Consider the following 24,103-nt stretch of genomic DNA (forward strand, 5'->3'; position numbering starts at 1 on the left):
CTTGGTTTAAAACCTGAACTACCAGTTTCACTCCGCAAATTTGACCCTAAACTACACTTTACCTATCAGGGCTTTTTCATCACCAGGTAGAGCACTCAGATAAACCAACCAGATGCTTTTGGATGCACCCAGATCTAAATACAAAACTGCAGCGGATTTAGCCTTTAGGGTGGCAGCCCCTAACCTGTGGATCAGCCTGTCTTTGATATCAGGCTTGCACAGACTCCGGAAACTTTTAAATCTTTGCTTAAGACCCGTCTTTTTTCTTTGACGTTTGATTCGGTAAAGTTTGTGAGGACTTTGGTCAACTGTGGTTGTTTTTTAAAAAAGAGTTACGTAAGTGCAACTTGACTTGACTATTAAAATAAATGTCCTTAACGGCTTCCTGTACTGGAAGGGAATCTACTTCAGTGGCTTCATGTCAAATAATGTTTACATGTTTTAGTTTTTTTGTGGAAAAAATAATGTTGCGGCTTTCGAAGTTCTTGGCTTCAAGGTGCCACATATAGGCATTTCCCGTTTTTTTGCTCAGCGCTCTTTTTTCCTATATGGGTTATCATTTATATATGTATACCTTCTACATATTTCACTTACGATCGGTATACGGTGTAACGCTGAAGTATGCGGGCAGTCAACAATTCAGCTCATTGAAATTCCAACTCTGTGATGGAGGTTATGCTTGTTCTCCCATAACATGATTAATCTATAATGTTACCTCAGGCTGTGTATTTGGAAGAGAGAGTCTTGCTTATTCACCTCTAGTGGTACAGACGCTTATTGCTATTCCCTCCACATTCCTGTTTGACATGAATAGATTTTCAACTTGTTGGAAATGTAATACTCCTCCAAATTGGTCCCATGCCTCACAGAAGTCATCCCGGACCACAATGAGATGGACAGGGCCAGCTGCACAGTGACAGGCTCTTCAGACAACTCCAAATATTAAAGTGTAATCTTGGGCTATTTTAATATTAATGTAGCAAACCAATTACATTTTATATGCGCTGAACCAGTGCTGCTGGTGCTCTCAGTGCATCTCTCACTGGTAATATTAAGTGGCACTAACGTTACCGCATGTATGGCCAACAATTGCTGTGTAAGTTGTCTAATTATGCAGATTTACTGTGACTGCATGTTGCTCCCCGTTCTGCTTCCTCTTCCCATAGACCCAAGTGATGCCCAGCCAAGGCTAAAGGCTAATGAAGTGATTAAATTCAGACGTATTCCATTGCACATCACTACTTATCAAATCATGGCTTCATGGGAAAAGATACAATAGACTCAATTAGTAATAGTCCATTAAAGTTGATTTCTGTAAAAAAGGATTTGTCCTCTTGGAATCAGGAGCAGTACGTTGCACGTGTAACAACACGGTAAATTTGTGAAGTCTGGGACCAAGTAAACACGTGTGTATTTTATCCTATAAACAGGAAACGTGTGGACCACCCTAAGCGATACATGATTTGAGATTCATTTGAGAGATGGGACTTATCAAAAGGAGTCCAGGACCTGGTGAGCAGACAGTATTCTACAGCAACGATTAATCACGCCATGACATGTGCCCCCAGGCTTTTGGTTAGAAAAGCATATTGTTTGTATTGAAAAAAACCTGACTGTATGAAAGGAGAAGAGGCTGTTAGTTTGTCCCTACACACCCTACATTAATGAGGACTGGCAGGGGGGTTGTTTTAGGCTTTGATACGCCTCCTTGTGACAGCATCTCTTTATTCGAACTTCACCTATCGGTCGTGTTCCAAAAAGGAGAAGAAGAAGAAGACGAAGAAAAAAAAAAAAGAAGAAGAAAACCCTCACTGTCCTCAGTTTTGTTTTTTTCACTTCACCGGTCAGAGTCACAAACATTAATGACTCAGGTTTGTGTGACGATAAAATTCCATCTTCATCGCTGAGAGCAGGCATGACTGAGCCAACCGATGTCTTGGTGACTGTTTTGAGACTGACTTGTGTTGACAACCGTGGAGGTGCAAAAGTTGTGTTCCACAAGGAAAAAACCACTGGCAGTGATTTAAAAAAAAAAATACAATTGGTGATAATTATTGAGGGTTTACACTGACAACTCCTGAATCAAGCGATAAAACCTCGCAACGTGTGTGATTGTCTCCTGGATGGCCCACTTTCCTTCTGTCACGCTAAAGCTACTTAGCAATGCATGTAACCGGCCCGCAGAACACACAGTGCTGTTCATATGGCTCATAAATAACCTTCTATATGCAGAGAATAAATATTAGAATAGCTTTTATTACTAGCATAGCTGATAGGTGGTAAAGACTAACATTGGACAAGATGGCAAGACCTCTGTCCGCACATCATTGAAGCAGTTTGTGCTATATGTGAAATAAAAATGACATGAGGGTACAGGATTTTTTTCTTTCCTCTCTTCTGGTGCACAATCTTGTCATAACCTTCTTATTTGTGTCACGTATTTTTAGTTCTGAGTCTTGAGTTCTATTTAAATATATGTTATTGGACAGCTTCATCGCAGCTTGAACGCGTTGGCCAGATGGAACTGATTTCCATCATTCTTATGCAGATTTTTCACATCTATTACCACCCCCAGCGGGGCAAGACTGCAAGAGAAATTGCTTGCATTTGAGATTTCCATCACATATATCATATTAAACCAAAGGAGGGGAAAAAAAAACCCCTAAAATGAATGATTCAAGACCTCTGCGAAACGCTAGAAAGTCACCAATTAAAATGTATAATTTATTGACAAAACCTCAACATGTTGCTCCATGGATCAATTAAAATATATGTTTATTTATTTATTTATTTTTAGCTCTGCTAGAATGTAATTATTGTGTAATGGTATTTTGGATGCCTGTCATGTTAAAGCCCAAATCTCAGGGTTAATCTATCTCGTTTGATCCATTTGGATTGATCTGCTGTGTCTCGCTGTAATTAATTCGGACCGTATGTGTCTTTACTTGCTTGCCAAAGCCGTTGCTCATTAACTCTGACATGTGGGGTTCAATTTTATTAATAATTATAGTGTTATGGCTTATGTTTTTCAGATGCACTGTGTTGTAAATAGCCTCTCATTCATACTCTAACTTGTATGCCTTCGCTAATTTGACACGATCTCTCCATGGGTGTGATCAGACCTTATCTAGTGATGTTATTGTATATTCTGCTTTGCTTCTGCTGTTATACCTCCCAATTACTTTTGTTGTTTCCTTCCATGAATCTGATTTTGTTTCAGCTCCTTGTGTGGAATTATTTTTTTGTTTTATTCGCCGTTGCGTTTTTTTTTACTGTTGCAGTATCCACTGGTGGCCAGTAGGGGTGTTTTTTTTAAACAACTGGAACTCTTGGATGTTTATGGATGTTTTATTCCTTCCTCGATAAGATATGAATAAAAGGAAGGATGATGAATGTTGATGGTGAAGGAGAAATGGGCTGCAGTGTGTGTGTATGTGTGTGTGTGTGTGTGTGTGTGTGTGTGTGTTTAGGTGTGAGGTTAGTTTTAGTTTGCAACAATTATAAAAAAGAAAACAAAAACAAAACAAAAACTCACAAACAGACAAGCACAGGAAGCTATTCAGCTGTGAGGCGGTGAGATGATCGACTCTACAGGTGCCGCTCGGTAAAATAAGGCGCTGTTCGCCGCCGCTGGTGCTGTAAGTTTCTGCTCTGCGCCTCCGACGGACTTAACCGAACAATTAAGAGATATTTCCGTTTTCATCACAGCCACGAGAAATATCCTTTAATTGTAAGATTATGTCCATCTAGAAACTCCTCTTTTTCTTCATTCTTCTTCACGCCAGGCATTGCGGTTGTAAACCTGGCACACAATTTGTTGAAACTACTGCGATGAAAAAAACAACAACAACAACAACAAAACCCATCACAATCGCACCATTCTTTTCAGAAGAGACGTTAAAGGAACGTAAGATTTCGCGCGGCTTAAATAAAATAACTATTTCCCTCCCCCAGCGCGCTCCTCCGGTAACTCCCGCTGCCCTCCAGCTGTTCTCCCGGTTCAGTCAGGCGTTCTGGCTTCGGTCACGTCTGTCCGTCATCCATCAGCCGTCGTCGATGAACGTTTTCTCTACCACATCAGCGTCGCTCCATTGCCACCGAAGTGCGCTGAAACCCGATCAGTCCGCCCTGGAAACCAGAACTTCTCCAAAAGTCATTAGCTGACACCGACTTTTTTCTTTTTTTTTTATCCTTGGAGCCGGTCAGTGTGCTGGGTTGGCGTGTGAGCTTGTGTCTTGTCTTGAATTTTGCTTAATCGCACTGTTTTTTTTTCCCGTCTTCTTCGTCCCCTCGTACACCTCCACTTGTGTTTTACGCATCGTCCATCAGTGCGTCTTTCTCCGGCTCGTCCGAATCATTTCTAGCCGGCTTGTCGGGACAGCAGCCGAGTCGTGAAGTCTCTGCAGTCACGTGATCGAGACAGGGCTGAAGTGTGGGCTTTTTTTTTTCTCCTCCGGAGTGTGTATGCGAGCGTCTCTCCGTGTGTAGTTAGGGGGTGTCCCTCCTCCGCATCTTGCTGCTGCTTGCCATGCTTTAGACGCCGGAGAGCGCAGGGAGAGAGCACCAGTCTCTCTCACCAGGCTACCTGTCTTCACGGTCCTACCTCGTCGGTTCTTCCCTCGTCTTTTTTTTTGTTTTTTTTGTTTTTTTGTTTTGGGTGAATGAGTCCACCTTCATGCGTTTGGCTCTTGGATGAAAAAAAATAAAATAAAAAGGGAAAACTGTGATCATTTCTGTGGGGTTTCTTACGCGTCTGGGCTGCTCCAAAGAGAGGACCGCAGTACTGTTTTTTTGCAGTGCTCATCTCGGGTTTTTTTTTTTTTTTTTTTTACCCCCGTTTTGTTTGATTTCTTTGGCTGCTCCATTTGGACTACACAGGACAGCCGAGCAGAGCTTGGATGAGCCGCCTCGCTGAAATCCCGAGATGGAGTTGCTGCTGATCTGCCTTTCCCTGTGGATATTGCAATGCAATTCGGCCAAAGCGGACTCCATCATTCATATCGGTAAGCGTCTGATGAGCCAGTCGGGGGTTAGACAGGTGTAAAGAAAGGCAAAGCACGCGGGGATAAAGCTCAGCCGGCGCATACTGCGTTGATCACAGGTTTTTCGGGAGAGGGCGGGATAAATAGTCAATTCACCTCGCATCCCGGTGTTTCAGCAACACTTTGACTCTCAAGCGAGTAGGAAAAAAAAGTTTTTTTTATAAAGGGGGCCGTTGCTTTGACCTTTTTCTGACATTATTTGCCTTGACTAATCCTTTTTGAGTAGCTATTTCTGACACTTCGCGACGGCAGTTGCCATCTGATCTCATCCTGCCGGCCTGTAAACTGCAAATCTGCATGGAAAACACAGATTACAGTAACAAGAAAAGGCCCGTTTGGATGAAGCTTTGATGAGTGGTGTTCGGTAGCAGTCTTTTCTTCTTCTTCTTCTTTTTTTTTTTGACCCAAGCTACCTTTTGTCATTTGCCTCAACTTTCATCAGGACGTGACTGCAATGTCAATAACCAGACAGAGAGAATGGCAGTGGAGTTTTAGAGATGCAAAACGCATAAAGCCTCTTTGTACTCAAACTTCAACCCAGAGCTGCTTTTTTCCAGAAATGGGGGTGTGGGGGGTGGGGGTGGGGGGTGGGTGGGGGTCCTCTAAAGTCGTCATGAAGTATTTCAAATCTGCTCTTAAAAATCCTATTTAGTACTTGTGGAGTACACTGATGACGACCCCTCTGCACGCATTGCATTACATACACATACACACCCACACACACGCACACACACACAGTGCTGTACTTTACATCCCATCCTAATGCATACAATTACGTCATCACTCACAATGAGTGACGCTGTAATCTCAGATAAAAATGTAAATGTCACCGAGAGCAGATTTAGTCTCGGTGCTTCTCTGCTGCTGTTGCTGCTGCTGATGCTGCTGCTCTCAGTTTACTGCAACAGTCTGGCAAGCAGCAGGTGCTCAGTCACTGGCTTAATACAGCGGTGGGACTCAATCCAAATAATATTGGCTGACGCCTCACACAACGTTTTCGGGTACCCCAATTATACTCCTCCTTTCCTGAAACCTTTTCCAGTGATATATATGCGTCTCCCCATAGCAGCTGATGCCATTTTGATAAACAGACAGGAAGAGAGGGAGCGACAGGGAGATGCAGACGGTTTTAGTATGCCTCCCACACAAGGCTTATAATGCTTATTGGGTAAGGTGCCATTGATCTACTGGCCTAGACTGACATTTATGTTACAGGTTTGTCTGCTTGTTGCAACACAGGGGCCCTGTTAGAGGCTGCTCCGCTCATGTCGCTCTCCATGGTGCTGAAATCTTGTCACGGTCTTGCCCTGGAGACACAGTTGCTCCACTAACTCGGAGGATAAATAAAACCACACAAAGATGAAAGTGCATTCAAGTAGCTACTCATCAGTCAAGCCTCACTTTTAGAGTTGTGGACAAAAATTTAAAAGCCAGTCGTAGGTGATGTCCATCAATGAACGTGCACGAAAACACGCTTGACTCCAAATTTTTAACTCAACAGGTGCCATATTCGAAGAAAACGCTGTGAGAGATGACGAGATTTTCCAGCTTGCCATCTCAGATTTGAGTCTGAACGATGACATTCTGCAAAGTGAGAAGATCACACACTCTGTGAAACTCATCGAGCCCAACAACCCCTTCCAGGCTGTGCAGGAAGGTAAGGGTGATCTATTTATCTTTGCTATGCACTGCCGCTGGCATATCACTTGATCACTTTGAGGCTGCAACGGAGACGACAAGAAGGTGGTCTTCTTTTTGATCACTTAGTGTGATGGAGAAGCATCTGTGAGTCCAAGGAGTGACCATGCAAGGTGTCTTCTGTGGTTGAAAAGCTAGGTGGAAGCATTGAGTTAGATCACGGCAGCGCAAGACAAGTGTGAGATGAAACATTTCAAAGATGATCAAATGATTTCCTGGAACCAAAGCACTAGATGGAGGAATACATGCCTTGTGTTTCTTTGAAGGAAGCAGTCTAGACCATTCACATTTATTAGCCCTCAGCTGTTTCCTTGACATTGTTTTTGTCTGCTATGTTTGGAGTCCAGAATATACATACTTCTAAAAAACACAAAGAACAGACAGGAAATTACCACTAGTCATTTTAGTCAAGGTTATTCGCCTCAGTTGCTGAAAGGTGGTCCAATATGCTGTAGCAGTGATTAAAAATTCCTCTGCTAAATTAATGATTAAGGCTTTAATAGGTTCCCAGGGACTTTCAAAGGCTGTGTATGTCCCCTGCACTTAGTTACCGGCTTGTACTTTTGTCCCCAGTTGAACAAAGGCCTTGATAACTCATTGCTATTCATAGTGCTCCTGACAAGCTCAGAAGGATAAAAATATGCTTTGTGTTTTTTTTTTTTTTTTCCTGTGATAATCCAGTGCCATTTAACCATGGTCCAAAACAACATCACGGATATCTAATCTCTAATCTACATGGTTTTTGTTGTTGTTATATCTGGGTTCCTCAAAGAAACCCAAAGCTAACAGGGGAGGTATCCATGCATGCTGCTGCAGGGATGAAACATTTATCACGCATTAGTTTGACACTTTTACTTCAGACGCAAATGTGTGGTACTCATCCCATAAATCACCTGCCATCGGTCCAGTTTTCAGGGGTACAGTCAACAATGGTGGTGTAACAGGAGGTAGAGCAGGTTATACACTAATCTCTGGTTTTGGCGGAACATCCCTGGCTCCTCCTGTCCATGTGTCGAGTTGACCAAGACGCTGAACCCTGAGTTGCACCTGATGGGCAGGTTGGCGTGGTCCTGCAATGGTAGCCCTACTATTACAAAGCTCTAGTCTTCCTTATTTCCCTCATTTTAATTTGTTCTTATTTTCATTTTAATTTTTCTGTAAGACTAACAGGTCTTTACTACAATAAACCAAACAACACTAAACCTTCTGTAGTCATCACACACATTTCTGTATTTAAAACATCAGTTGGGAAAGACCTTAAAGAGCAGAGACACAACAGAGTTGATTTCCCACTAAAAATGACTCAGAGCTTATTCCCTCTGATTGATCTTCCTTTTGTTCGCCTATTGGGTGTCATTTAATATGCTTAATTACTGTTTACAGCTTTAAAAAAAAAGAAAGAGGGTGATTAGAGAATGTTCAGCTTCCAGAGGGAGCGAGGAGTAATAGTTTGCAGTTGTTGATGTCAAGATCAGTGGACGCTCCCTCCACCCCAGATTCTTGCACAAGAAAGAAGGCCTGGGTGGCTAGTGTTGAGTGACAACCAGGATAAGTTGACCTTTTGCTTTGCTCTTTTGTTCACTGCTGTCCCACTGAGGGTGGCAGTCAGGACCCTGCCACCACGTAGCAAAGAGGGAGGTGAGGAGAGGGTGATGGCGGGGGGGGGGGGTGCAGGTGCACGAGAAGAATGAAGATGAGAGGATCGGTAAGGAGAACATACAGCAGGGGAAAACTGTGATCATTTTAGAGACCAACAAGAGCGAGAGAAATGGAGAGGATGGGTAAAAGAGCTGAGAGGAAGACTTGAATAAACATGAGTGGACAGAAGACGAGCCATAAGCAGGGAGGTGACGAGGGAAACGAGCTCAGCCACTGAGGGGAATGGTTGCAGTGTCATGTTTCTCCTTATTTGCCTTTCATTTTCCTCACACTAGTGGAACATTCAATATCATGGACGTTGCGCAGAGAGCATGAACATAAACACTCAACAATTCAGTCGTCCTCTTTACGTTTGAATATGAAAGCTCTCTGCTGGCTGGATGCCCCTTTTGACCGCACCACTGGCAGATCCACCCCCATTTACATGCCAGAGCATGAATAGGGCTGTTTCAACATCGGGAGGGAACATTTGAAAGAATATCTTTCTGTCGCGTAGTGGTGAGTGTCATGAGAACCATGGGTTTTTAGATGTCAGACGCTTCCTGTCAAAGAAACTAAACAAACAATAAAACATTTATAATGTTCACATTCCCATTTCGGTCTTTGTGCAATGGCAAACAAAGATAAATGAGGTTGTGAAAAGCTGGTTGTTTTCAAATGATCCTGGATTTTCTCGCCTGGAGGGTTAAATGTCATCAGACCAGAAGGCTGATTTAGTGGTTTGTTTATGCTCATAACTGTGTGCATTTAGCCAGAACCCCATCCTGAACCTGGGTCCCCAGAGCGCTAAACATGCTTAATGATTGCACCTTTAAAGAGCAAGGTTTGTTGGTCAGGATATCCTCTCACTGTCTTTGGGAAGGGTGCCCATGTGCTTCACATTCGCACACACATACACACGTCCCTGACTTCTCCAGTCCCAGGGTGCTCCTTACACCAATGGTTCAACCATCTGTGGGGTCACAGGGGTCACCCAAAACTGGGGGATCTTCATATGACTTACACACTTGCTATGCTTCCGATGTAGCGAAGCGAGATGAGAGCCACTCCACCCTGGTGTTGATCCAGGGTCCACAGGGTACCGAGCAGGCTTGCTGACCATGACACTACAGAGAGCAAGGCCTCAGTGACACCACACATGTTCCCGAGGTTGTCACTTCAGACCAAATCTTGAAAATGTAATTGGATCAGTTTTTAAATATGAACCAGTTCATCTGTCACAGCTGGTGGAATTCAGCAGTGACGCCTGCAAACAACATCACATTGCAGGCAAACTTGGAAGAAGCACTTTGGACCTCTTCTTGTGGATGTGCATAAAAAAACAAAACAAAACAAAAAAGAAAAAGGCCGGACCGGATCTTGCGGCGAGCATCAGAGAAAATTAGAATTATGTTTTTACATTTGATCTGGTTTCTCACACATTGTAGCTTCTTTCTGACTTCATTTAAATGTAAAGGCTTTGTTCTCAGGGCAGATAGTTAGGGTTAATTTGAGTCACTGTTCTCCAGAGACCGTGTCCAAGTGTCCTTGAGCAAGACACTGAACCCCTAATTGCTGCTGATGAGCTGGGTGGAGTCTTGCATGGCAGCCTCCACAGTTTCTGTGTGTGTGTGTGTGTGTGTGAGAGAGAGAGAGAGAGAGAGAGAGGTGACATGAGTACCACTATAGCAAGGGAGCTACAAAGCCCATGTAAGAACCATCTATCCATCCATTTTCTATACCGATTATCTGTGAAGGGTTGCGGGGGGGGGCTTGAGCCTATCCCAGCCGACTTTGGACGAGAGGCGGGGTTCACGCTGGACGGGTCACCAGCCACGTAAGAACCAAGCTTTTGTAACCTTTCCTGTCTTGCGTCAGTTTATAAAAAGTGAGCGATATCCCAGCACCTTATTGATTGATTACATTCATATAAAACTTGTAAAATATATTTCCTCCATAACTTTAAGGAGAGTTTAACTGCCTGTGAAGCTGTTATTCAATTTTTTCAGAGCAAGCCGGATGAAAATGTGGACCACATAGTGTTCGTGCAAATAATATTAACACATCACGCTACATTAAGAGACTAATGCTGGTATTTACTCTGAGGCCAAAAACTTTTCAGCTTAAACTAACTGACATGGCTAAAAATAGGACGATAAAGAAATCGTGACAACATCGAAAGATTGCTTTTGCACTAAAACTAGCCAGCATACAGTAACTGTGCTATGGGGGGGGGGGGGGGGGTTGCAGTTCTCCACCAGAGTAGCATCCAACCTAATGAGACCCAACTTTGTAGCAGTATGTTTCTGAGTGATATTTTTATAGTATTTTAATATATTGTCAACACTCAGCAGTTTAGAATTGCATTTTACTGAAAAGCTTTAGAATGTTGAAATAATAGTTAATTTGGAAGTGTTGGTAATATTTGATTCTCTGCTTGTGACAGCTCATTACCGGCTGTGCTCCGACTGTGATGGAATGTTGCCCTTTCGCTCACAATGTCCCTTTGGTTTTAATAATGCTGCATAAATCTTGGTAATGTATTTGTTTGTGTTTTGATGGCTTTTTGACCAGCTCTACATGAAGGTTGGATGATCAGGCCATTGTACTGGCCCCTGCTAATTACCCTGTGTTGATTTTAATCCATCATAAGCTTCTCAGTGGGTTTTATTAAAGCCTGCTGCTTCCGTAATCAGCTGAGTGATGTTGCAGCAGAGGTACAACCTTAACTATTTGATCTTGTAAGCCCTTCTACTCAGCATTTGCGAAGGGTTAACCTTTAGTCGGTTGCATCTGTTTGCACAGTGGAGCACAAACAGGAGTGCTGTTTAATTGCCTTTGACACCAGCGTAGACCGTATAGCTACACAGATGGACGACGCGCCTCACTTCCTCCCTCCAAACGACATCGTACGAAACGTTAAGCACAATTTTTCATGCAGAATCCCGCGGATGTCCAGTGACCCTGCAAACTGTAAGGCATCCCTTCCCTTCATTGATAGTTGGTTTCAGAGTGGAAAACACTGTTTTGGTTAAGATACAATCAAATAATAATCAATAAAAATGCTGCGAATTCCTCAACATCTCACTAAAATACTCCTCATTTTCATCATTCATCTGCAAGGGATCTCCTAAACGCGTCCTTGATGCTTGCAGATCTTTCTAGCTCTCTCCGCTCTTCCAGTATGCAACCTGCAGTTGGTTTGAGCCAAATATTTTTCTGCACTCCACGTTGCTTTGCTTGACTTTGTTTCCACATCAGAGGAATGGCTATTTGGCTGCAAGTCGTCCGTGAAGACCACTTCTGACCAGACCTCTCCTGCTGATTTTCTGCCATTGCTGAGCTGATGACACTGCTGGACATCCACTAATTTCAAATAGAAGTCAGCTTGATGTGTTTTTGTCTGCTGCACTCAAGGCTCCTCGGCGGACTACTGCGTGGCCACTCCTCAGCTTCGCCTGTCTGTTCTGTTTCTGTAGCAGGATGAGGGCCTTGTGTCATGTTGCTCTGCTCACACCTGCAATGGTGTGAGATTTTCAGACTGCACTGTCTACATCAGCAACCTCACCTCCTTGGTTTGGCTGCCGCTCACCCACTTTTCTACACAGATGTTTCTCTTTCACTTCATGACTTTGGCTCAACTTAAATGTTGTGGTTTTCATCAGCAGCTGTTTGGTATAATTGTGAGGTCATGCACAAAGATATGCCTTCAAATTCCTCAGTATTTTCCTTTTTTCCCCCATCAGAAAGTGGCCTGTTATTATATTTCACTATTCAACAGAAATATCATATGCAAATTGAGTATTTGTAAAGCTCCCGTTGACACACTAATGTAGAAGAAATACAAATCTTTTTGTGAAACGGTGCCTGAAACATTTGTACATTACTCTTATGAATTTGCTTTCAGTTGTAAAGAGAGGGGACTTGCAGAGCATGTCCTCAAACTGCATGACATCATCAGATTCAAAGATGAATTCAAAAATCGAAGTGATCGTTTCTCAACTTGAGTCTTTACGCCCAACCAAATCTAATCAAAATCCATCAACTCTCCTGCTAAAACTGATGATCACATTACCTCCATCGGAAATGATAATTGAGTAAATAGCAATGACAGGATGGCTGCAAAGGACACGTTTCCACCTCGATGATTGTATGAAAACCTGTAAGTGTGGTGAAAAAAACAAAAAAAAACAAAGTCAAATTAAAATAACATTCATTATCAAAATATTGAATTTCACCAAGCCCTTTCAAACTGAACAAATGGATGATTTCATTCATTGGCACCCACCACGATACCTGCTTGACTGCTATGTGCTACTTCTGGGTTACATATCTCAGTGCAGCTTATGGAACATGTGCAGGCTAATTTGGGCCAGAAGCATATCCATGCAAATGGATACCCAAACACATTTGATGGGTACAGTATGTTCATCTGACTATGAAAATATCAACTAACTTTATATTTGCATGTGTTGTAAAACTACAGTTTTAGTCAGACAAAGTACTTTTTGAGTCAAAAATACAGCACCCCCCCGCCCCCCCCCCCCACCACCACCACCACCACCAACTTGATAAGTATCAAGTTGGGTACATGAATATCTGTGACACACAATAACAAAATTACAAATTGTTCTGTGTAGTACCTTTATTGTGTGTATTGTGGGAAAATTTCCTGCAGTAATTTGCCTTCAGTGCACGGCTCCTACACTCATCTTTTCCCTTCGTGGGCATCTTTAAACATCTCACATTACCATCTGCAAGATACCTCAAAGGAAAACAACCTTTTGTTTCAGGGGTCATTTTTGAGCGGCATCACCTCTGTTGTTTAACAGACAGCTTTGCGTTTTCTTTTTTTTCCCCACAAACCTTTATAGCTCAACCATTCACATCACAGAGTGTCTTATGGGACCTGTAGTTCACTTTGGCCTGGCAGACACACAAGAGAAGATGCATTCATGTAGCTTTTCTTTAGAATAAGCTTGAGTCAGCAATGTCAGCAGCACCTGGCAGAGCGAGAGAGGGAGAGAGAGAGAGAATGGGAGGAATATGAAGAGAGAGGTCAAGGCTGTTAAACGCCTGATCTGCTCTCTCGGTTGAGGTTTTGTCCTCTGTGCTGTCCAGCAGCAGCATAGCTGGTCAGTATTCCTCCCCTGCAGTCTGTACATTTGTACCAGATGTCTCTTTTGGCACTTCTCAGACTCCTCTTGATAGTTGAGCAGAAACATCTCTACATATCCAATTATTGACAAAAAAAGATGTGACTGCTTTGAAAGTGATTTTAACTGCAGGGGCAGAAGACCTCAGTCCTTTTATGAACTTAAATGCCACGTCTGAGCTGCATTCAAAGGAATCATCTGTAGCGCGCTAAATGTCACCATGAACAGGGATTTTAGTAATCTTTTAATTTGGGTAAACACGTCCAGCCTTGTAGGAGAGGATGGAACAGTACGGAGCCCGAGAAATAAATAAATAAATAGCTAAAAAGAGAGAGGGGGAGAGAGAGAGAGGACAATTTACTGCTTTGCTTGCTGTAATCTTTCAAGAGCCTTTTCACAGGTTTTTCAGGAAATGAGGAAGTTGCGTTTTGACTGTGATGAAACGCTACTGCACTAATTAGAGAGAGTGGCAGTCACGTTGCGTCTTTGTGTGTTTATGTATTCATCACACTCCCTATGCCGTCTCACTAGCAGAGAGCCGAGGGTTGATTTCAGTATATTCGCATCTCTTGTTTTTGATTGAAGACGATTTAGGGTCTTTTTGAGTTGGCTGCTATGGTGGGTGTCTATGAAGGACAAATGAAATAAAAGCTGATTTGAAAAGCAGATAATTTGAAACTGTACATCTAGATAGATGTTTGACTGTTGCGTTCTCAAATTTAGCATCAGTGAGTATGATTGGGGTCATTTAACTCTGTCAGACGATGTCACCAGATTAGCAGGCAACCGAATTTATCATTGCCTGTTACCTGGAATTGTTGCACGACAGACATTTAGCACCTGTATTGATTTTTCTGCTATGACAGTGGCATCTGATGTACGACAAATGGCTAAAAGCTCTCAAAATGTATGGCTTTCAAAGCACTTGCAGACGTGTCACTCACAACTCAATGAGCTACTTGTTATACATAAGCATGAACACCAACATATGTTTTCTCCATCAAAGGTTTCTCAGCCCCATGTCTTATTCATGTTTCTGTCTTCTCTGGTGTGACAGCTTTTTAACGAGCTGTAAAGAATACTGTGACAGATGTTGGTGCTTTGCAACGACCCGAAACAGCCCTCAACCACCACTGGGGGATCGGCCATCAATACCACTCCACCTGTTAGAGCAAGAGAGATTGAGTAAGACTGAGAGAAAGAGGGAGAGAGGGAGAGGTGTGGCCCAGACGATATATCCTGTCCATTCAGATTGATGCTGATGAGGCCCTCGGCCTCCACACGCTGCGATACATTGCAGTACTACGTTACCAGCATCACTTCTCTTTGTGTACACTGTTATGCTTCTACTTTACAGGGCTGCTGAGGGATGATGGAAAGAGTGGATATATGAATGTCGAAGGGGAGGTTTGTTTTTTCTGCACATCCTGCTGTAAGTGTGTGTGTGTGTGTGTGTGTGTGTGGTGATTTTGCAGATAGAGTTGCACTTGTGGAGGTGCTATGCTTGGGTGAGAGGTGGTGCTGGTAGGATGATCAGATCCTAACAAACCAAAAGTTCTACAAAGTATGTGTGTGTGGGGGACACATTACATCACTAATGTAGGGAGGTAGTTGAAGATATTCAGGTGGTAAGTATCCCCTTTTTTAACCTTGGGAAACGCCAGACACACGATTTATTCCAGGAAAAGAATCATTATGAATCTTAACATGTATTGAGGGGATTTTCAACAATGAAAATATCTAATTTTCCTCTTAGCCCATTAAAAAATGGAATGTTAAAATTGCTAAAAGGTGCAGCAGTGGAATGTTAAATTTTTACAAACACTCATTTCACCATGGTTCAACTTCTATCTCCAGCCATATTCTGAGCCAGTTCCCCTGTGTGTAGATTGCTGCTTTACCTCAGAAGCATCACCTGTGTGAGGATCCTGAAGATTAATGTTAGCGTCGTCATCTGTGACACTGCCTTCTGTGCTTTGTTGCGTTACTGCTTTGGGGATCTGGTGTTTTCTTGTTAGCGTGTTCCACTTTAGAAGACTTGACGTCACCAGAGGTCCATGATTGCATGCTTTATTAAGTTTTTGTCAGTGGAACCTGAAGACGCTACATAGGCAGCTATAGCGACAGATGATGCAGCAGCAGGCTCGTGGACTGGCTCCAAGTTGTGGTCAATCCTGGGCTGTTTCTTGCCAAAATGTGAGACGTCATCTGCTGCATGTGGGATGAGGGACAAGGGATTACGAACACGAGATACTGGGGGGTCATAATATGTTGGGGAGTTCTAAGTTGTTGCACCCACTTCTGATGCAGACTGGCACTGAGAGAAGGCTGTATAATTTACAACTCACCACCTGGACCACTAGCAGCAAGAAGACTCTTAATTCCGGGGCAAGACAAGGAGCAGAGAGGGAAAAAAAATCAAAGATCAGCCCTCAAGTAAATCCTTAGAGAGGCTAAACAGGAGTCAGCCAAAGAAATGCTGCTCAGCTTTCTCTGATTCAGACCGAAGGAGGAGAGAGAGAGGTGGGGGATGATGGGGCAGTAAAAGAGTGAGAGAGCACTAGTGAGAAAGCAAAGTGATGGTGTTGGCAGTTTGCAGAATGAAAGGTAATGTAGGGAGAAAAACAAGCAGAGGCTGTGAAATCTCAGGCTGTACATGGGAAACGAGATGTGAAGGCATTTCAAAGTATGGAGTTGCCTCACCCGACTCATTAATGAAGACATGCCAACATGTATTTGGGAACCATTGTTTGCATTAGTGCCCACAGACATGGATACTGAGAGGGACCATCTGTCACATGAACTCCTCTCTCTGTCTCTCTCATCATCTCTCTCTGCCATGGGTCTTCTACCCAGGCACCATGGATTTGATCCAAAGATGAGGCTAAGCTAGTGTGTAAGCTCTCGGAGTGAAATCAAAACCCAGCTTAAAGCTCAGCCTGAAAGAATATAGATGTCAAAAGCTGTAGGCGTCGCAGGAAACAATGTTAGACAGATCTTACTTGATTGCATAATGAAAAAGTATTACTCCACTATTTACACTCAGGCTCATCTCTATATTCACTCTTATTGATTTTTAGTTGATTACAGCTGAGAGCAAACTGTTTAACATACTGTATGATTGCCTAGAAATGCCATTTCAAAAGTGAATCTATCACATTGGCAAAGTAAATCCAGATTCTTATCTTAACAGCATAGCAGGACTGACTCAAACAAAACTCAGCAAGAAGAGGTGACTTATATGTTAAACTCCAACAGGTTTGGTCGAAAATATTCATGTCCGATGAACCAATGTGAAGCACATACATGTCAATCCATACAGTTTGAATTATATGGACTTTACCAATTTTAATTACTTCAGGCAAACAACAACAAGCGGACTTTTGTTTCCAGATGCAGCGCTGTCTGTGTGCGAGACATCAAGGTGGCAGCATCTGCTATGACAGAGCTTTTAATTCAAACCTGCATTAGAGGAATGTAAAACGAAGGCAGAACGCGCCACAGATGTTGACGTCTCCGTGTCCTAAATCTGATTCCGATGCCTCGACAAGTTTGCTAAGTAGTGCTTTTGCATCTTCATAGCACAAAACCATTTGGTGCGTGGCATCTTTTACCAAATATTTGTAGGGACATGATTAAAGTCGTCCTAGTGGGTCGACAAGATCCATGCCAGATTTGGTCAGAAATGCCAGAAGAAGTCGTGATGTGTTTCTGTGAAGCGACGTTACTTTGGCGAGGCGGCTGGTTGTCATAGTTCACCACAGAAGAGGATACTCCACATGGTTAGATCTTCCAAACTTTCTGGTGATCAGTGGTGTTTGATGGCCTGAAGACATCTGCATACAAGCTGAATTTATGTCGTAGCACCACCTCGTGGTTTCAGGAAGTAAATCTGATATAACAAACGTTTGATAGACATCAAAATTGCATTGACACCCAGCCATTAAAAGCCGTAAGACCTCCCCTTCACACAAACGACCACGCAGACTCAACTCAGTGTAAATGTAGTGTCCCAACATGAGGTGAATGTAGCTAATGACTGTGGTCGATGGTGATGGCCACCCCTGCTGACAGAGCTGTGTGGAGCAGCCAGCCAAGGAAGGCACTCCGCGGCGCTTTGACATTTTAGCACTGAGCTGGGAGAACAACACAGATTATTAATTCAATACGATGGTGCCATTTAATGGCTATGAGTTAACAGCAGTGTTCTCACCAGCACCACCTTTCACAGCAAGAAGATCCTGGGTTCAAGCCCTTGCTGTCCCAGGTCTGTTCTGTTTGAGTCTGGGAGAGCGAGGATGTAAGTGCTCCTGGTCCCTGGGTGCTTTACGCAGCTCTCCTCTGCTTCTCTAAGAGCAGAGGAGAGTTAAATGTGGTTACATTTGGCTTTCTTTTTCTGTGAGGGAATTCCCCCCCCCAGGTATTATGTTTTGGCACAGTGTTGAACCAAAACTTCAACATACCATTATTTTAACAGTCATCGTCGATGTTTCCAAAGCTTGAACCGTGCTCTCAGCCTCGAGGAAAACTTCTAAACTGCCTTGTCTCCATTTCACGAACGTTCAACAGGATCAGGTGCTGAACTGAGAGCAGAGGTAATGCAGTGTTTACGTCTGGACTCCTGCTCAAAGCCAATTCCATGTAAATGATTGAGTAGTTTACCAGAGTGAGACAGAGCAGGTAAATCACCATGTATCATTATGTCACTGTGAAACACGTAGTTATTTTTTTTTTATTTTTCTGCAACAAGTTTTTTTTTTTCTGCTTCAATCACTGCATTAATTTGAAAGGAATGGAAGCATATCAGGCATTTGAGTGATAACAGTGTACAGGGTATCTCGTAACATGCGAGCATCTTTCAGTTGTCAAGTACTGATAGAATCGTGAAATGCCAATCTGCACTTTTCTGTCAAGGAGGTGGAGGGTTTTTCAGGGCCGGCGTCAGTGCAGCAAACACAGACACAAACATGTTGACAAACGCACAAGGATGGACGGACACTGCGAGGAAGCGGCCTTGGATTGATCTTTTTAAAAAAAATTTATTTAGTTAAGCTGTTTTCTGGTCTAGCTTGTGTTTGGAGCTCATTTATCCTTCAGACAAAGCAGCTACTCCACCTGGTTTCCATAACGCTTGTTGAAATCTCTTTCAACCGCCAACTACTTCAGATTTGAATAGAAATTTCAAACGTTGCCAATCATTTTACTATATTTAAATCAAAACAGATCAGAGAAGCGCTCAACAGAGCCGTCTGGATGTATGCGTGTCCACAGAAGGGGGTCTTTCATCAGAAGAGGGTAATTTCTAGTGAATGCCTCGTCAGCTTTTGCTACCACGTCTTATATTAATACATGAGCTCATAATTAGAGGAGGCCTGACAAGTGTCTCTTGTGTCTCTTAAATGTTATAAGCATATAACTAGACTCTCATGTATAGCGTATAATGCATTTTGTCTTTCCCTGTACTGTATGTGTCGGAGCTTTTACAGATTATCTGTATTGTTTTTGAAATTGAGTAATATGGCAAGCATCATGTCTCTGGATCAGCTTTTGTTTTGCGGTAAGTGCTAAAAAAAAATAGCACATCTGGTGTCTAATGCCATGAAAAGATGGATTTAGGTTCATTTTTTATCTAAATCCCATTTAAATCAGCCTTATCACATCGGATCATATCAGCTCAAACAAGAGCAGAAAAATTTAAATACTGTCAGTTTGCAGATAGATAAGTGGGGAGGGTTTTCTTCAATATTTTCACACTGAAGCGCAGCACTCACCCACCCACCCACTCACTTCCAAACGCTGTGATGTGGTTGGTCCTCAGGTGTGGTGGTCTCGGTGTCTTCTGGGATTCCCCACAGGTAGAAGTGAGAACAAAGTCCACACGCATCAAATCATCCGGGACATTTTTTACAGCCTCATGTTTGATTCATAATTTCCCGTGACCTATATGTTGTACCTGAGCATTATTCTTCAATTCTGGTGTTGCTGTGCTTGTGTGGCAAATTACACCACCACCACGCAAGTCATTTTCAAGCAAATTAACGCTGATCAACATTTATATTTACTAATAATTATAATGCCAGAAACGGATGAATGTGACCGCTCAGCTTTGGCAACCTGCGTTGATTTGCTGCGTAATTATATTTCCAGGGAGGTGCACGTCAGGCTACACTGTAAGATATGGCCGAGGATAAGCTTTTACCCACGCCATAACCTACGGCGTCATCTTGCTGTATAAATCAACCCTCAGCCCCTCAACACAAACACTGTGTCCTCTGGCCACTTGAAAAGATTTGAATAAAACACTCAGTACAATTACATTTTAATGAAGTCAAACAGAGGGAACATGATAAAAACTTTCAGTGTGCAAAGGCTTATCTCTCCTTTACAAGAACATTATCACGATGAGCAAAAGATGCCTTACAGGCACTATGAAAATATGCAAAAGAGATGAGTAGGAAGAGGAGAGAAAGTAGTTTGCCTCGGGGGGGGGGGTGGTGAAGTGGGAGGTGGCAGCTTTTCAGATCATCTCTCTATCTTTCCCTTTTTTTTTTGTTTTGGAAAGCGGAAGGATGTCTATCAAGACGATGTCATCATTTCTGGCAGTGCCAGCTTCCTCCTAGCAACACCCTGGCAGGCCATGCAACCAGGAAGAAAGGATGGAAAAACTCTCCTCGTTGAATAGTTCCCCCTCTCAGACTCACCGCATGCCCACTCGCTGCCATAACAAAGCCTCCTTTTAATGCCACAAAAATGGAAACCCTTGGACACAGCGGCATTCATTTCAGTACGATCAGTGTGTGTGCTTTTGTGCGAATTTGTGAGTTCACCGTGTGTCTGCGTGTGCGAGTGTGTAAACAGGATGTGAATATATAACAAAATAGCTTTGCTCTGAATAGGTGCCCTTACTGGAAGGCAATTAAAAAAAAAAAAAAGCAAAAGCAAATCTTAGAATTCTTCAAAATAAACAAACAAACACAAAACAAGACATCACCAAAGCCTGCAAAGTCAGTTGCTGGACAGAGTGATCTAATAGCTTGATTTAATGTGTTGGTTGATATGGTAACAGCGCTCTACTCTAAAAATGCTCTGTCCACCTGTTGACAAAGGACAAATGGAACAAGAGACATAAGAATGGAAAAATGTTGCATTTGCTGGTGGGGTAGAAACCAAGCCTCATGCAGGGATGCCGGGGGGTATCATAGATATTCTTTTCATTTCAGTTGTGGGAACAATGATTTTCTCTCTGACAACTCAACAGCAGCATGATGAAGCCTGCATCTGGAGAAGGAGGGGGGTTAAAAAAAATGTCAATGTATTCATCATGGTGACTGCTTTGACTAAGTGCTACGCTTTCTTTCAAATGAACACTTTATATTTCTGTTTGATTTCAGGTAATCATACTTAGTGTTTCAAACCGAAGAGCTATCTGGGATTAGCGACAGAAATATTCCGCTCTGTTCCATGTTGTGAAAATGAAAAGGAACAAGTGGTAATTACGCCGCTAGATTCATTCCCTCCCCAACCCACAGGAGAGAGAAATGCATCAGCCTTAAAGTCAGAGTTGCTGCATCATTTTGGCCTCTGGGATTCGCATCGCTTTTGTTGGCTCTCCTGAGATGAATGATGATTGTGTGTGTGTGTGTGTGTGTGTGCCACCTTTCCATTACAATCCTGCACAGGATGGATGGTATTGTTTTCCATTCATTTTTGTTTGAGAAATATCTCACTTTTCGGGTTAATTATTTCAGGTCCAGCTGAATGTGCCATGTTCTGAAAAGTTGTACTACAGTAACATATTCATCATGCAGTATTTCAGTACAACGGGATTTTATGTCAACTTCAACCTCAGCAGCCTTTTTTTTTCCCCCTCTAGGAGCTGGATTCTAACATTCAGACAAGCTGCTCTCATTGGTTTAACAACAGTTGGAAGGGATTTTTTCTCGTTGTTAAGAGACCAATAGCAGCTTTTCTTTAGAGCCAGATCAAGATCCTGCCACGATGTTCATTAATGTGTTTGCAAACATTGATACGTGTGTGTGTGTGTGTTTCTGTGCGTGCATGTACACTTTGCAGAGGCTAAGTATCGCTCCCCTCTTTTTGGCTCCCCAGCAGGATTTGGCTCTAAACAGTGTAAACCTCGGATTATGTGTCCCTCTATCAGAGCACGAGGTCTCAATGGGGGAAAAATGGGCTTTGGAATGAGGATCTCCTGAAATACCTCTCAATCCTCCGTTTTCACTGATGTCATTGTCATCGTAGGGTTGAGCGTCGCTTTCAACAAAATGACCCGATAGGTGGAAAATACAAGCACCGTACTGATACGACATTTGATATCATGTCATCGTGTAGCTGTGGTGAGGCAGACCCAGACACCATCAGTCTACAGCAAGAAAGTCCATGCACGGATGCAGGTTGACAAAGGAAACCTGACTTATATGGTTGTTTGTGTTGGATGTAGCACTTTTTACATTCCTAATCCAACACAACCTAAAAAGCTAGAAAAAAACCCTTCGTTTTATTGCTTCTTAATGTCATCTTCTTGCAATATTTCAGAATATATGAAAAGTCTATCCCACAGCAGTGTTGTTGAAAAGGCTCTTACACCTTTGTAGTTGCTGCTCTCAGCAGAACAGGATTACACCGGACGCTGGTTTTGGCCAGAATGTTAGACTTGATGTAAAAGGAGGGAAAATTCGCAGTTGCAGGGTTGTGGGGTTTTCTTTGATGCGTCCTGACCCTGGACCTGCCTGGCAGTGCTGATTATTGATTATGGTGCATTATTATTTGCCGGTGAACCTCAAACGAAAGAGCGGTGTGTATTGAATATAAAGCGGCCTCAATAAGTGTTGCGCTGGGAGCAGTGTTGCTTAATAAATAATGTAGAAAGCATAATATTTGGTTTGGATATATCCCAAACCAAATATATGGTACATAAATAACTATATATCACAGTGTTTTTTGCTTTTTCTTTTGGGAGTACATTACTTTTCTGCAGGGATTCATAATAATTCCAAAATTATTATTTATTCATTAAGCTGAATTATATTGTTATGACATAATCATCATGTTATTATTTCACAAATGTTTGTTGTCCATATAAATGATTCATGTAGTCGCTGAAGACTTTGAATATACGCACGCAACAAGTCCTCAAACTTAGACGACAGCACACACGGCAGCCGTTTTTGGTCCAGTGCCACCGTTGGACGCCGCGAAAACAAAATAGCGTTTGAACTTTACGATTGAGGCTTGTTTAAGCTGGAATCAATGCGGTCAGGGAATGATCGAGGTCACTTTGATGGAGAACATTTTGTTGAGGGGAACGTCTCCATGGAAAATATCACTTCACAGAAATAACAGCATGAATACTGCATGGCAAAACAAATAAGAAAAGTACTTTCCCACAGTACAAAATGATCACATCTGATAATATAGCAGATACTACACTGTGTACTTTCATCTGTTTTATCCATCTGAAAACGTCTTTTGAGCTCATTTCATTTCTTCCACCTGATACTTTATTAAGGTGCGTTTACTCTTTGTAGACGGTTTTAAGCGTAAATCCGCGCAGGAACCGAGCTTTGCAGGATCTGATGGGGAAAGACGTTTTTGCTGTCTCGGCCTTGCAGCCGCCTCCGGCCTCATCATCAGGACACTGGAGTCAAAGTGAGTCTCATCTCTGGACTCATCACTGGCTAACACTGCAACCATCCTGTGATTAAGTCTGATCAGTTGTTGAAGCTACAGGGTTTGACCACGCTGTCAGAATTGATGATTCCCACATTTAGTTCTCCCATAAGGACCCACAGCTTCTAAATGACCTCACCTCCCTCCACAAAAGCTGTAATGATCAAAGGAAAAGGATGTCTTTCCATCTACTCAGCAGAAATCATTCCAGACCACAGTTGAGGCCACACAATTAATAAAGACGCTTTGAAGTCCCCTTTTATTACACTGTATGTAGGATATTTTAGGATGAGATTATAGTCTTTCATGGATATGAATTCACATGCCAGACAAAATTATATCATCAATATCATTTTTTTTTCCATTTTTATTCCTAGTTTCCAGCATGGTTGAAGACCTTAACCCACAGCATCATGACAATTCAAGCCGGGTCACATGACTTCAAAATTATATCCCAATTATTTCAAAACTTTTCTTTGTTTAGGATTAAAAAAAAACATACAACACCTGCTTTTATATACTCTTTTTACACCGTCCTCTGACTAGCTCTGTACTGTAAATATCCTAAACTAAAATTTGTTAATCAACCAAATTAACCCTCATGAACAAGTGTCAGAGGGCGCCTCTAACTGTCAAGCAGATTGCCCCGATTAGTGGACCTTATTCACAATTAATTATGCATAATTTTTCACAAGTTATCAAGATGAATATGCGTTATTAAAAGTAAAACAGCCCAGCACTGGGCGGATGATTGTGTTGGGCTGTCGTGTTTTCTAAATCTGTTTTCAAAATGTATCAGTCTAGTCGTATTTACACAAACGGAAAGGCAAACTTGCCTGCTGGCAAAGAAGTAAATGACGTGTTTTTGGCGCATTTACCAAC

The 24,103-nt window shown here is 42.5% G+C and overlaps 1 protein-coding gene across 4 annotated transcripts in view; it reads left to right on the plus strand.

The window, feature by feature from the left end:
• The first annotated feature begins 4,112 nt into the window (after window positions 1-4,112).
• The window catches only part of grid1a (glutamate receptor, ionotropic, delta 1a), a 228,449-nt gene continuing 208,458 nt past the window's right edge, over window positions 4,113-24,103 (plus strand). For 3 of the 4 annotated variants that reach the window (XM_086180636.1, XM_086180637.1, XM_086180639.1), the window contains exons 1-2: window positions 4,113-5,003; window positions 6,544-6,699. In XM_086180636.1, coding sequence (XP_086036762.1) covers window positions 4,925-5,003; window positions 6,544-6,699 — 235 coding nt within the window. In that variant the 5' untranslated portion in view covers window positions 4,113-4,924. The remainder of the gene's footprint in view (window positions 5,004-6,543; window positions 6,700-24,103) is intronic. The other variant, XM_086180638.1, reaches the window with a different exon arrangement.

The sequence above is a fragment of the Aulostomus chinensis genome, chromosome 16 (genome assembly GCF_037954235.1).
Source record: "Aulostomus chinensis isolate RoL2024-O1b breed Wild chromosome 16, RoL_Achi_v1.0, whole genome shotgun sequence".
Classification (NCBI taxonomy): domain Eukaryota; kingdom Metazoa; phylum Chordata; class Actinopteri; order Syngnathiformes; family Aulostomidae; genus Aulostomus; species Aulostomus chinensis.